Source organism: Microcaecilia unicolor, chromosome 7 (genome assembly GCF_901765095.1).
Source record: "Microcaecilia unicolor chromosome 7, aMicUni1.1, whole genome shotgun sequence".
Classification (NCBI taxonomy): Eukaryota; Metazoa; Chordata; class Amphibia; order Gymnophiona; family Siphonopidae; genus Microcaecilia; species Microcaecilia unicolor.
In genome coordinates this window covers 831,769-847,516 of record NC_044037.1, presented here as the reverse complement: position 1 = coordinate 847,516, position 15,748 = coordinate 831,769, and the positions used below count along the sequence as shown (strand labels likewise).

Below are 15,748 nucleotides of genomic sequence, written 5' to 3'. Positions count from 1 at the left end.
ATTATTTCACTCTTTTCCACGTCCACCTCTCCAGCACACTGCTCCTCGGGGTCATTATCAGACTCCATGTCTTCCGGCGCCATTTTGGCTCCTCGTGAGGGCTGTATTGGATTCGCCCTACTTGCCGCCCGTGTCGACTCAGCCGCGAATTTGTATTTCGCTAGCTTCTTCCTGGCTGCCATATACCTTGGCGAGTTAGTTCGCTACACAACCGGAATAATTTGTGCACTTTTTCAGGGAACACTACGCTATTTTCTTCGCGTACCCGTGGAGCTCTGCAATTAAGCTGCCAGCTTCATCGGTGATGTCACTTCTTCCCCTGGATTATTTTTTATGGTTAAATATTTTTAAGTTTTCATATTAGAAGTGTCATCTTTATTTTTATTATTTTTTTAATTAATTTTTCATATTTATTTTTCTTTTTCCTATTTTTTAGTTAGTAATCTTTGCTGTTTTGTCCATTGTTGTTTTTTTTGCGAAGATTGGTTTCTTCTGTTTTTTTGCATAAGAAAGACTTAACGATATTGTTGTTTCAGATATATGTTAGTGTATCTGGGTTTAAAAACAGTTTGGACAAGTTCCTAGAGGAAAAGTCCCTTAGTATGTTATTGAGATGGCCATGAGGGAGGCCACTGCTTCCCTGGGATTGGTAGCATGAAATGGTGCTACTAATTGGGTGTCTGCTAGGTACTTGTGACCTGCATTGACCATTGCTGGAAGCAAGATACTGGGCTAGATGGACCATTGGTCTGACTCAGTATGGCTGTTCTTATGTTCTTTTGTAACCCTGCAGCCTTAATTTGTTTGGTTTGATGGGTTTAAATGGTTGATGAGTCCACTTCTTTCTTAACATTATATTAAGTTAGGTCTCTAGTGTGATTCGTTTATACAGGGTATTAATTACAAGCTATTTTATATAATATGAATGTATCTTTCAACTCCACTCCATCCACCCTCTGGAATGTTTTCGCATGGATTACACAAACATGCCTTGACACATGTACTTCTATTTGCACGTACATTTGTGTGATTTAATATATGCCATTTTTATATATTTTGAAAATGCTTTGTAAAATTGCTCCCAAATTCATAGTAGTAGTAAGGTGTGCTAAGATTAGTGCATAGTATTACATTTGGCCTCTTTATACTAAATCTACATAGGATTTATGGGAATAATGTGACAATGAATATCTTGTTCTGTAGATTTCCACTGATCACATTCCTAGATCTGACTCCCATTGTGTTATTTCCTCCTACATTTGTTAGAGGGCAGTTCTTCAAGTTAGTGTAGTAAATTTCCCAGCATTCAGTGTGCATCCACCTTGAAGAGGATGGGGTAATGGAATGGGTCTTGCTAAATGTAAGTTCTCTGGCAGGTCTCCTCCATTGTTGCTGTGCTTAGGTTCTTGGACTCTTACTGGTCTGTTCTTCCAACAGGATGCAGGTTATGGTGAGAAGTCTTTCTTTGCTCCAGAAGAGGAGAATGAGGAAGACTTCCAGATGAAAATTGATGATGAGGTACGGACTGGGAATTGGGCAATACGGGGACAATTGTTGTTTTTTAAAAAACTCTTGGGAACTGAATTCTTTTTCTGTTGTCCTCAGGTACGCACAGCCCCCTGGAACACTACACGTGCCTTCATTGCTGCCATGAAGGGGAAGTGTCTCCTGGAAGTGACAGGCGTGGCTGACCCTACTGGATGTGGTGAAGGATTCTCCTATGTAAAAATTCCAAACAAGCCCACACAGCAAAAGGTGAATAGCAAATGATCCTGTTTCAGGCATAATTGTACCACTACACCAAAGATTGGATCAAGCACTAAGGCCTGGTGGTTAGAACAGAGGGCAGAGAATAAAAGTGTTTGAATTCTGTTTCTCCCACTTACACTCCCTGAGAGGACTGGCATATCTCATTTCCCTCCAGTGCCCCAGGCAGCAACTTTGATAGCAAACCTGCTAGGGCAGGTGTAACTACCCACTATGCCTTGAGCTTGGGTTTGGAAAGGTGAGTAATGAAATCCATATCTACTGTAATTTTTTTTCAAGATCAATTAAAAATAAATATGGTTATATCGTAATAGAAATGTTTAAAAGTACACATTTAAAATTAGACATTTAACTCCTTGATGTATGTTTTTATGTAGTTTTAAATCTAAATATAAATTTTGGTAACAAATTTTAATTCTAACCAACAGGAAAATAAACAAATATATTTCATCCAGAACTAGTTGTGCATAATCCAGGTGTCCTCAGCCTGAATGTCAGGAACTTTATCCTTAGATTGGACCTATAAATCATTCTTGTCCAAGTTCAGTCCTTGAAGGTTGCAAACAGGTCAGGTTTTCAGGCTATTCCTAATGAATATGTATATGAGAGATTTGCATGCCCACTACATCTACTGTATATAGATCTGTCTCATGTATATTCATTAGGAATATCCTGAAAATCTGGTCTGCTTGCAGCCCTCAAGGCCTGAACTTGAACAATCCTGCTATAAGTGAATATTTTTTTTTCTTGTATAACGTTTTTATACATTTCCATTGTGATGTTATGTTTGATGTGGGCAGGGTAATATTCAAATGCATTTACCTGGGTAAAAAAAGGGTTGTAAATAAATGAGCTATGCACAACTGTATCCAGGCTCAGGGTACCTATGAGGTTCCATAGTGCACTTCATTGAAGACAGTTTAAGGGGCCTGTTGTGGGCAGGAATGGAACAGCACATTTATACTACATTGATAAGCAGGAGTGGGTGATATAATCTAACAACACCGGGATAGAACAGTTCTCACAGAGCTCCAAGGCTCAAGTATGTCCTTTCCATGTTAGTGGTCTCAGTTTTCTGGAGTGTACAGGAGTGGAGGAGTAGCCTAGTGGTTAGTGCAGTGGACTTTGATTTTGGGGAACTGGGTTTGATTTCCATTGCAGCTCTTTGTGACTCTGGGCAAGTCACTTAACCCTCCATTGCCTCAGGTACTTGTATATACTATGCACACCGCTTTGCATGTAGTTGCAAAAGCCACATCAAGTCCCATTCCCTTCCCTTCCAGTTTGGCCAGGTTCAAGCAAGCTGCCTGACAAGCATATCATACCAGTAAAGACTGGTGTTGAATGAGGCACTTTGTTTTTGTTTTCCAAAAAGGAACACCACAGGATGCCATTGAACAGAGCAGCCAATCCAACCCTGCAAACATGCCTGAACAGCTCTCCAGTAAGCTTGTGCCTTAGGACACAGCTGCCAAAGGTGACCCATAGTGCCCCGCTTAAGGCAACCCTGCCAGCAAGAAGGAGATGTACCTGGAAATATGTGGTGCAATTGTGCTAGAGTAAGGTTCCAACGATAAAAAACCTTAATAGCATTTTCTTTTATAGACACTGCAGTGGAAGACTTCAATAAAGCCTTTTCCATAATAAACCAATCATCCTCAGAGATAACAACCCCACAACTCCCACTCCCAATTAAGCCTATGAAGGGTATAGGGGTGAACTTGTTTACACAAGTAGGAGTACAAACTTGTGATAAGGCCTTTAGTACTCTTAGAACCTTCACACAAATCTTCCATATAAGAGTCTTCTCGCACAATACAGCTCCTAACAGAAGGAATGGCCAAAAATGTTTCAGCTGCAGGTAAGCATACTGGTCAGGGCAAGAGCTGATAGGTGGTCACAAGAGACTCAAAGGGAGTACATTCATCATCCTCAAAAAGCTGACCCCAGGTATCCAAACTCAGTCAAGCATATCAAGAAAAAATTCCCCCAACCACTCCCGGGGAGAATATGGGATTACCCACAATAGGTGTTTGACGAGATAGCAAAGCTTAAGAGGTAGCAAAAAGCGAATCCCAGTAATAAAAAGGTGCAAGAATAGTAGGACACAGGTCCACAGGCAGGTGGCAATACTTAACGAGGTAGCCAAATAAGATGTTGCAATAAATGCTGCCCAACCATTTGCTGCTCAAGGAGGATCCAATGTTTACAAAGAGATGTATGGAACCATTGAGTGGCTGCAGAAGCCTGAGCTTCGCGATTGTACCAAAGTAAATTAAATTAAATTAGGGACTGCCAGCCCCCCCCCCCCCCAACCAAACAATCAACCTTTGTAAAGGAAGGCCCAGGAAAGCCGTGGGCGCTTATTATGTCACACAAAGCGAATCAAATGATCTTGTAAGCCAGACAAAAAAGTTCTCGGAAGAAACAATGGTAGAACCTGAAAGAGATACAATAACCTAGGAAGAATATTCATCTTAATTGTCGCAATCTGACCAAAACAGGAAAGTTCCTTGGAAGACCACTGGTCCAAATCCCTAATCACTTTCCGAAAGAGAGCAGAATAATTAGCCTGAAAGAGATCCCCCACATCCTGAACACCGAGATGGTGAATTTCCTTAGTTACCCATTTGAATTGAAAGGTCACTAAAAGAGTGGAGGGGAGGCCAATAACCATCACCACTGACTTGGTATTGTTTAATTTGTAACCAGAAACAGCTGAGAATGCCCCTGTCTCCTTAAGCAAATTAGATAGAGATATCAAGGGATGATGGAGAGATAGAAAGACATCATTTTTTTATTTATTTGTTACATTTGTATCCCACATTTTCCCACCTATTTGCAGTCTCAATTACCATTAACGGCGATAGCCGATTCCGGTATGAACAAATACATGGTGTGAATAATACAAGGTGATATTGTGGTGGAATGAGGTACATGAATGGTAGGCTGGATTGGGGGGGGGGGTCTTAGAGAGGGGAGGAAGAGTCGGGTAATGTTCATTAAGGTCTTTGGTTTCATTGTGACTTAGGTGTCCAGGTATTTTATGTTGAGACGGTAGGGTATGCTCTTCTGAACAGGTCTGTCTTTAGTGCTTTCCGGAAGTCTAGATGGTCGAGCATAGTTTTTATTGCCTTTGGCAGTACATTCCAGAAAAAGTGCAGTTTTTAATTTGGAGTCACCCTGCACCACCCCAACTATATCCGTATTCGCTTGAACAGTCGCTGTAAATGGCTCCATAACCAGAGCAAACAAAAGCGGAGAAAGAGGGCACCACTGACGCATACCACAAGAAAGAGGGAACAAAGCAGAATTCTCCCCATTAATATGAACACAAGCTTTCGGAGACGTATAAAATGCCTGTATCCATTGGCGGTAAAAGGGACTCACCCCAAACTTAGGACTCTGTCAAGAAAGGCCCAATGCACCCTATCAAAGACCTCGGCATCTAAACTGAGAAGGTACAGGGGGTATCTCCTTCTTCTGAGAAAGATAAAGCAGTGGAGTGGAGGAGTGGCCTAGTGGTTAGGGTGGTGGACTTTGGTCCTCTGGAACTGAGGAACTGAGTTCAATTCCCACTTCAGGCACAGGAGCTCCTTGTGACTCTGGGAAGTCACTTAACCCTCCATTGCCCCATGTAAGCCGCATTGAGCCTGCCATGAGTGGGAAAGCGCGGGGTACAAATGTAACAAAAAAAAAAAAAACCTATGCACCGCACATTGTCCATAGCCTGACACTTAGCAACAAACCCTACCTGTTCTGGATGAACCAAGTCACATTTCATTGCAGGTTTTGTTTAGCTTTAGCAGTGTTGAGGATCTCAGTGACTTGGGGAAAACACAGGATTTTGATTATGACTGGTTGTGGTGCCTTTTGCTTGTGTGGGGCAAATACAGATTACCTCGTTCTCAGTAGAGAAGAGGTAATTAGGGAACGTAAATGCTCACTATAAATGGTGGAAAAGTATGCAACAGTAGCACTCTGGTATTTAGATACTCTAATGTCTGGAAAGTAATTATGCTGTCTTTATATATCTGAGTTGTAAAGCCCAAATACTAACAGAACTGACACCACACCCAAAGGTATTATAAAAATAGAAAGCCTATTTATTTACATAGCAGCAGAGACAATAATATAAATGCAAGAATAATGACAAAAGATGGTCTTATCAAAAAGATAGCTCAGTGCAAATGCATATTAAACCCTAAGGTAAGCTTCTAGTTCAGTCACTTATCCTAGCCCAATATCAATAACATGGCAGCTATACAATCTGGGTGTAGATGGCGCCAGACAACCAGTGGATGGCAGAAGATTCCCCTGGACGAATCAGCAGGCAGGCAGAGTGGTTCCACGCTCTTTTATGCAGAGATCGCAGGCTTCAGCTGGTTTGGTGACTTGAATCTTGGCTTTTCTGTTTATGCAGAGACCCCGACTGTTTATCAGAACCACCTTGTCTGTTTCAGAAATGATGACTTGAAGAGCCACAATACTGTCCCACTTGCGTCACGCTGAAGGGCCACCTTGACCTTGAGTCCTTGTTCCTATAAACAAAATGCAGGTCTTGTCCTAGCTATTGTATCAGTCTGACTGGCAAGGGAAATTCCAGCATTCCTGGACTGGTCTGTTTCAATGCCTGTAGACTGTGTCAAAGACTTTATCCCAACATGTATCAGGATGCTTTAATGAGCCTGGTTCTGTCTTGTGGTGCCATATATTGTAATTCTATATAGCTATATTTCATAGTGCCATGTAGTGCTTAATAGTGCTTTATATAGGGCCTTTTGCTCCCACATTAGGGACTCGCACTTGCTGGTACTCTATGCACACTCTCTATTTCAAAAAGTCTTTCAAATTGAATTTGCAAAGTTTTCATAAGAAGGTTTTCTGTAAATGTAATTGGGTTGGAGCCTTCACTGCCCTCAGGATACCTAAAATCTTGATTACATTGTGTCTATTGCAATTACTTGCATCCTCCACGGTGTTCTGAAGGTCTAATACGAGTTTTTTGCAGGAGTGGCATGATGCCACCAGTGTCTTCTAGTGTACTGATTCTGTTTTCTGCTTCATTAAGCTGTGATTCAAATTGCGCAAAACGTCTTAAGGTTAGGATTTATCTGTCTTAATTGCATCATTATTTTCAGTAAGTATTGCTATAATATTAAAGTGTTGTTCTGCTGTATTTGGCAGTATGTTTGCACCATCTTTGCCAGTCGAACCTTTGCACGGTGAAACTGGTTCAGGTTTCTGGTGTTTAACACCAAAACCCATATTAAAAGCTGCTTCAATTTTAGTTTGTCTTTGGGAAGACATGATTGCAGATTTAAAAAGTGTTATGTAACATATTTATAAATGATCTGGAAAGCAGGACAGCGACTGTGGTGATTACATTTGCAGTTGACACAAAACTATTCCAAGTTGTCAAAACACATGCAGATTGTGAAAAATTGCAGGAAAACCATAGGAAACTGGAAGACTGGGCATCCTTACAGCAGATTAAATTTAATGTGGACAAATGCAAAGTGATGCACATTGGGAAGAGTAATCCAAATCGTAGTTACCTGATGCTAGGGTCCACCTTAGGAGTCAGCACTCAAGAAAAACATCTAGGTGTCATTGTGAAAAATACGCTGAAAATGTTTGCCCAGTTTGTGGCAGCAGCCAAAAAAGTAAACAGGATGCTAGGAATTATTGGGAAAGGGATGCAGAATAAGGCCAAGAGTATAATAATGCCTCTGTATTGCTTCATGGTGCTACCTCACCTTGAGTATTGTGTTCAATTCTGGTTGCTGGATCTCAAAAAAGATATAGTAGAATTAGAAAAGGTTCAAAGAAGAATGACCAAAATGATAAAGGGGGTGGAACTCCTCCCATTTGAGGAAAGGCTAAAGAGGTTAGGGCTCTTCAGCTTGAAAATAGACAGCTCAGAGAGAATATGATTGAGGTCTATAAAAAACTGAGTGGTGTAGAATGGGTAGAACTGAATTGATGTTTTACTCTTTCATGAAAGTACAAAGACCAGGGGACACTCAATGAAATTACATAAAATACTTTAAAAACAAATAGGAGGAAATATTTTTTCACTCAAAGATTAGTTAAGCTCTAGAACTTTCTGCTGAAGGATGTGGTAACATCTGGGTTTAACATATCTGTGGTAGCATATCTGGGTTTAAAAAAAGGTTTGGACAAGTTCCTGGAGGAAAAGCCTATAGTTTGTTATGGAGATGGACATGGGGGAGGCCACTGCTTGCCCTGGGATTGGTAGCATGGAATGTTGCTACTATTTGAGTTTCTGCCAGGCACTTGTGACCTGGATTGGCCACTGTTGGAAGGAGGATACTGGGCTAAATGGACCATTAGTTTAACCCAGTATAGCTGTTCTTATGTTCTTAAGTGTAGGAAAGCGTACCTGGAGCTTCTGTGAGTATATTTATTAGAAAATGTGCCATTGAGTTTCTCACCTACAGAGCCATTTGGAAACAGCCCTCAAGCACCCCTTCTCACCAATTTCTCCTGCTCCAGTGATTTCCTTCTCCTGTAACTCTTCCGTTTCCTTCGCTGTGTGCTCTGTCGAAGCAGTTATCTTCAATATGTATGATAGCCAGTATTTTAGATCCAGTTTCTTCAAGCTGGTTAAATCTCCAAATTCATAGTGTTGTCCCCCTTGCTCTTTCTGTTGTGAATAATAGCCTTTCTTTGGGCCTTGTTCCTTCTGTTTCAATAGAGCTATTGCACATTCTGTTCTGCAGAAATCCTTGTATCCTTCTGGTCTCACCCATGTTTTTTTTTAAAATCTAAAATTAACAGAGAAGTCGTTCTTGTCAAAACTCTGTACTCACACTGCTGCTGGACAGTTCAGTTTTATAATGGCAGCTGCAAAATTCTGAGGTCTTTTTCTCTACACATTTATCATTATTTTTTATGTTGCTATAGTTGTAATTTGATAAATAAAATATTGTCAGCAGTAGGTCTGAATAATAGAGTGTTTTTTATTATTGAATGATTTTTTTTTATACCACTGGGCTGTGGAGGTGTCTTCCTTGGAGGTCAGGGAAGTAGCTGCAGGGAAAGATTACTCATATGGTTGGTAGTAGGTACAGTTGATTCTGGTCTCGCATGTAAATCCATCAGTCCTTGCATAGCAGAAACACTTTACCTCCTCTAGTACTTTTATTTTTTTTCTCGTTTCCCCTGTTATAATCAAAGCAATACTCCTCTGGGCTCCAAAGAGGATTGTCGTGCCCCTTTGGTCACATGCCCACAGGTATTTGACCTATGATTGTATCAGGCTCACTCCAACAGTTTAGGGAGTTGAAATTCTAATTCTAAGGTCTTTTTTCTCTACTTTTTTGGATATTTAAAAATGTGAGTCTCGCACAATTTTGAGGAAACAGGTTTTTGTTAGATTTTCTGGTAATTGATATCACTCATTTATTAAGGAAAAAAATGACTGCATAGAGAGAAAAGAACAGCATGAAATGAGGAAATCAAGTAAACTTGATCAAAACTGGCATCCCGTGGTAAAGAGTACAGTGAAGGAGCTTTAAGAAATTCTGAGTGTGAAACTATAGTTGAACATAAATCTGGGATTTTTCTACCAGGTAACATAAAATAAGAAATATGCTGGCTCTGACTAGTGGTCCTGTCTCATACAGTGACGAATCCGGATCACTCTGGGAAGTCACTTAACCCTCCATTGCCCCATGTAAACCGCATTGAGCCTGCCATGAGTGGGAAAGCGCAGGGTACAAATGTAACAAAAAAAAAAAAACTATGCACCACACATTGTCCATAGCCTGACACTTAGCAGAAATACCTAGCAGAAATAATTGGGAGTATTCATTCTGTGTTCACTCTAGAAAAGCTGGCAATTCCCACATTTACCTGGCTAATACTTGATATCTCTTTAAATTCTCCTTTTCAACCTAGATGTACTTACTGTTAGCCTTGTCCACATTCTCTGGAAAAAAAAAAGACAAAAGAGTAGTGGATCTGATGGAACTTCCAACACATGTGAATGACAGTCCTGTACTGTAGAACGATAATGACAAAGACGTGACTTAATTCGACTCGGTGCCGTGTTTCAGCATTTCTTCCTGCATCAGGAGTCTTCAAATATGTTAGATATGTAGATTGTTAAATCTTCTAAAGCAGTGGAATCAAAACACTTATACGCAGTGCTTTTTTTGTGCCGGTACGGTGTACCAGCACCTTTTTTTTTTTTGAGGTCCCGCTCCCGTCCATTCCAGCTCCGTTTAAATATTGCCGGTCGCAATTCTCCTCTCTCCCCTCCCCTCCATGCCAGCAATTCTCTCTCCCCTGCCTTCCATGTCCAGCATGTCCCCTCTCTCCCCTCTCCATGTCGCGATGAACCAGCCGGCAGTGAAGACAGCGGTACTCACTGAGGCAGGCACGCAGGGCGCAAGCAGGTTCTTCTCCTCTGATCTTGCGTTGCTTCCCTCTCCCTCGAAGGTGGGACGTGCTGAGAGGGAAGAGGGGACATGGAGGGCAGGGGAGGGGAGAGAAAATTGCTGGCATGGAGGGGAGGGCATGGGGGAGAGGAGACATGCTGGACATGGGCAGGGGAGGGAGGAGAATTGCTGGGCATGGATGAAGGGAGGGCAGGGGGGAGGGCAGAATCGCTGGACATGGAGGGGAGGGCAGGGGGGGAGAGGAGACATGCTGGGCAGGAGAAGGCAGGGGAGAGAGGAGAATTGCTGGGCATGGATAAAGGGAGGACAGGGCAGGGAGGCGACATGCTGGGGAGGGAGGGCAGGGGAGGGGAGAGAGAAGTGCTGGACGTGGAGGGGAGGGTAGGGGGAGAGGATACATGCTGGACATGGCAGGGGAGAGAGGAGAATCACTGGGCATGGCATGGGTGGCTGAAGGGGGGCAGAGGGAGAGGAGGGTTGCTTGACATGGGTGGATGGAGGGGAGGGCAGGGGGAGAGAAGAAAAGCTGGACATGGATGGAGGCGAGGGAAGAGAGTGAGGAAGGAGATGAGATGAGGGAAAAGGAAGAGAGGAGAAAAACTGCAAATGGATGTAGAAAATAGGCAGAAGCTGGATCCACTGGACAGTAAAGTCTGCGGAGGACCCAGCTTTTACATACGGATGTAGGGCAAGAAATGAAGAAGAAAGGCGGAAAGTAAAGAACTAAATGGAAAGGAAGCCCTGGAAACGGAGTTAAGAGGACAGATAGCAGCAGAATCAGATACTGAGCCAGCATGATCAGAAAAACAAAGTCACCAGAGAACAAAGGTAGAAAAAAATCATTTTATTTTCATTTTAGTGTCTGGAATATGTCCAATTTGAGAATTTACATCTGCTGTCTTATTTTGCACTGGGCATACTGGAGCTGTAACAGCTTACAGAAATTATTTATAATGAAAAAAAAAAAATCACATTTTTTTCTCCTATAGTATAATATTTTCAATGATGTCTGTTTATATGCGCTATGGCTGGTATAAGGGGTGTGGCTAATGTGGGTGTGGTTATAATAGGGGTGATCATATGTGGTGACTCCACCCACAATGAGTACCGGCACCTTTTTTTCTACAAAAAAGCACTGCTTATACCCAAAGGTATATGTAACGTTGATGCAGGCAGAAACTCCGAAACACGGCACCATGTCGAGTCAAATTAAGTCATTCTTTGTGATTATCGTTCTACAGTAAATGACTTTATTTGTCGTAAATCTGTGTTGGAAGTTGTATCAGATCCACTACTTTTTCTTGTTGTCTTTTGTGACTTTCTGAAGTGGTTTTTTTTTTTTTTTGGACTTCCACTTTCTGTGGGGTTTTTTGGTTCTACATTGTCTGGCAACAGATTCCATAGTTCAGAACAGTGGTACTATATGTCCATTTGTGGCACTTAAACTAATAAGGAGAGGGATGGATGAGGAGGCAGTCTTGGAAAATTGAACACTGCAAGTACTGTAGCTAGTTAGTGGGTGAATTGCAAAAAGTATGTGGAAAGAAAGCCTGCGCAAGCTGAAAGAATGAGATGGTTCAGGTAGTCTGTCACAGGCTTGTGACAAAGGTAGGAAGGGAAGGTGGAAATACAGCAGTGGTCTGAACTAACAAAGATTCTCACATTTATCTCACGAGCAGGATGATAAGGAGCCTCAGCCTGTGAAGAAAACTGTTACAGGAACAGATGCTGATCTACGTCGTCTTTCTCTAAAAAATGCCAAACAACTGTTGCGTAAATTTGGAGTTCCAGAAGAAGAGGTGAGAAAGAAGCAAGTAGAAGAAAAGCCTAGATTGTGGGAGGTGGTTCAGTCTGATGCTATAAGACAAGGATGCATGAGAGGTTGGAGCCTTTTTATATCGGAAAGTCACATCCCATTTCAGAGGGATTTCATAAGGCCATATGTTATATTGCAGGTTGCATAAGTGTATATATTCAACATGTATGCCTAATATATACAGTATCTTAATAATCTTTATTCAGATAAATGTCTGTATTGAAAAGTAGAATAGAAAACATTTTCATAAATCAATATTAAACTTTGAGAAGAAGAGAAGAATTCGATCGAATACTTTAAACACGGGTAAGAGTCTAGGAGTCCAGCTACACCGTGAGTCATAATAAGGACCAAACTAAAAGCTCAGTGAGAAAATATACTCTAAACATAAAGCAAAAGCACATCTTTAAAAAAGAAGAAAAATCCCCAATTTATAATATGCAACAAGAAACAACCTATAATTGCAAGCTGCTGTTATGTATTTAATTACATATTTAATAACTGAAAATAAAAAATGTCCATAGGAATGTAGTTGATATAATTGCAGTTTAACATTTATAGCTAATTTCCTGCACTGTCAAATTATAAAGAAAAGACAACCTGCAGTTCTCCATTCTGATTCAGTTAAACATCTCTCCTTGAAAAGACTTGTAAAAACATGAGATATTTGAGAGAAAATTTTAAATTCTTCCAGAAGTTTGTGTTGAAGGATAGCATATTCAACTGTCCATTTGAAAAATGTGAACAGTTAGACTTCAAAGTATTAATGGTCCTAAATAGTCAATAAGTGTGCTAAATGATGCTTCATTGATAGTGATACTGTGCCCAGTAAACTAAAGGATAAAAGGGAAGTAAGCCAACCAAATCCTTCTTAAAATAGGCCACAAAATGGGACAAACACTTTGGTATGTCTAGTCTTAAGGCTTCATAATATCTTGTGTTGTATCCTGTACCATTTCCTAGTCTATGTTCTGCTTTGCTTTTCCTACATGGATCCTTTTTTCTAGGGCTCTGGGGCTACCTCTCCTCCGTTTGTCTCTCTGTGATCCTTCTCCAGTCCTTTTCTTTGGGTTGTTTTTGTCTCCTTCCTCACCCCTTCCCCTCTTCACACCTGTTTTTTTCCATTAACATAGGCTCTTTCAATATATTCACTTTGTAATCCCTTATATCACATAGGTGCTATCATTTTTGCTCTTACCTTTTCAGCCACTTCTTTTGAAAACCATACAGTATTGCTGCCTATTGTTTTTTTGCTTTTATTATTTAATTGTTGCTGACCTATTGTTCTACTCCCATCAAAATCTATCTCCTTTTGCTGGTGTCATCCTTCCATCTTGACAAAGTTGACACTTTAGAAGTATGGGTGATTTGTGCTGAATCCATCTGTACCGTTGTGTTTGTCACATAATCTGGTGGTCACTGGATATTCAGGGATTACCCAGTGTGACTTCAGAGAGTTGATCCACTTTTTTTTGCCTGTTTCAGATCTTTCTCTCAGGACAAGCAGAATATGAAATCCTCACAACATGAGTGACATCGTTGACAGATCCAGGCATAGGAATACTACTCCAGCCTAGGTTTCTAGATATATAGACAGGTTCACTGTGCACGTGCACCACTTCCTGGTAGGACTGTTTCAGTCCTTTGTTTTCCGTGAAGCACATCAGATGTGTTTTTTCCATGTTGTGTTGAACTCCTAGTCAACCATTTTTGACTTTTTGTAAGTTTTCATCCTGGTGTTCTATCACTATCATACCATGCTTTTCCTAATAGTGCCTTAGGTTTTTCAGCTGTTTCAAGTTTTTTTTTTGCATTCCACTCTGCAGGCTTTATTGAGGTCTCACACTCCTAGGCAGGTTGCTTTCATCATCAAGTTGTTTGATTTTACTGTGGCATTTTTCCAAACAACATGTCCCAAAAGAGAGTTCCCACTGGTTGTGCACTCAGTGAAACATGACTATATCCCTAACAGATACTCATAATTTGTGCCTGCAGTACTTGATACCCCACCATGATCCCTTTCACTGTAAATTATGTTCACAGATATCCAAAGGAGGATTTCTTTCGAAAGAAACAGCACAAACAATTTTTTGGTGCAGGGAAGCCTGGTCTAACAACTTTGGCATCAGAAACATCAGTATCCATGGGTTTTGGAGCTGCAAGTATGCTTGGGTGTATCAGTCACCCTCAACATTAAGCATTTTGGCAGAGGCCATCAGAACCAATGATCATTAGATCCTGCCTAAAGACAAGGTAGGATTTGTCCACATCTTTGTTGGGACCATGATGCCGAAGGCCAGGTAGTGGAAAATACTCATTGGCATTGTGACTATTTAGAGTGAGGGGCCAAAAGTATTGAGACATAGAGGTCACTGGTGTCATCGAAATACCACTGACATGATGGCTGCTTATCCTCCAGGAGATCAAAGGAGACGGCAGCCTCTGAAGACCTGAGACCCTGCTTCCATTACACTCCAGGTGTGTCAGAAGGATGTGGCCACACCTGTTGCTTGTCCCACACCTTTGTTGATGGCATCCTTTGAGGAGCCTCTCATGAAGAAGTTTGAGGAGTGGATAGAGCACTATTTTTTGTTTGACGCAATGATGCAGCTTCAACTTAACCAGTGTCAAGACAGGAGACTATCCAGTTCCTTAAGACCCATGCTCTGCCTGCAGGAGAAACATCAACATCAAGACCTCGAAGGGTTTCAGAATCAATATTGGCCACATTGGTGTTGATCTCCAGTCCATTAGGGGAGGAAATTTCACTAGTGCTTTGAAGTTTCTTGATGTCTCGATGCATCTGCACACAGCCTGACCCCCAAGGTTAGTAAGTCGAGGTGGGCAGAGACCGATTTCTCCATTAGAGTATTTTTCTCAGTCTGGATGTGAGCACTCTTGGGACTCTGAGTATGAGCCAGAGGTTTTCTCTGAAAAGTGCTCACCTGGCTTACCAATGAATCCAGTAGAAAATCCCCACCAGAGGAGATCACATTGATTGCTTTTATAAGGGAACGGGTCTTACTATCTGTCACGGAACCTGGGATGGTGAGCCCTTGGGCTGCAGCAGACACGTCCTCTGGGGAGACGCAGAGCAGAGGCAAACCAGGCACTGAATACAAACAAGATACCAGACATGGCAAATAGACAGAGCACACTCAAGACAAGGTGAAACCAGAGCCTGGCTAAAGCAGAAACCAGGAACGGAACTTAATAAAAGCAGAAACCAGGAACAAAGGAAGGACACTCATATGGGCTGCAAGGCCGAACTGGAACCCACTCATACAGAGGGAAGGGGAAAAAAACAGAATGGAATCTCTTGAGCAAGTACTATTCAAGCAGTTCACACACACTGCACTAAACAGAGCCATAAACAAGGGATCAAAAGACCCTACACACAGTCACAAAGAAACTGAAAGGGAAAGGACAACCCCACTTAGACTCACATGGTAGAAACCATGATAAGAAAACCACACAGGGAGGCAGCACAGGGCTGTGCTTAGAACCACAGCTATAAACGAATAGTCCTAACCAAGTCAAACAGAAATCACAGAGAGGTAGCTCAGGGCTGAGCTAGTAGTCCCAACTAACAAAAGAACCACCCACTCAACACAAACAGAATCAAATAGAGGACGCTGAGGGCTGTGCTAGAACCATAGCTATAAACGAGTAGTCCTAACCAAGTCAAACAGAAATCACACAGAGAGGTAGCTCAGGGCTGAACTAGTAGTCCCAG

The 15,748-nt window shown here is 41.6% G+C and overlaps 1 protein-coding gene across 1 annotated transcript in view; it reads left to right on the top strand.

The window, feature by feature from the left end:
- Positions 1-15,748, top strand: part of TAF1 (TATA-box binding protein associated factor 1) — a 493,091-nt gene that overhangs the window by 230,867 nt on the left and 246,476 nt on the right. Inside the window, 3 exon segments of the mRNA XM_030210565.1 lie at positions 1,438-1,518; positions 1,606-1,755; positions 11,876-11,995. Of these exon segments, the coding sequence (XP_030066425.1) occupies positions 1,438-1,518; positions 1,606-1,755; positions 11,876-11,995 (351 nt within the window).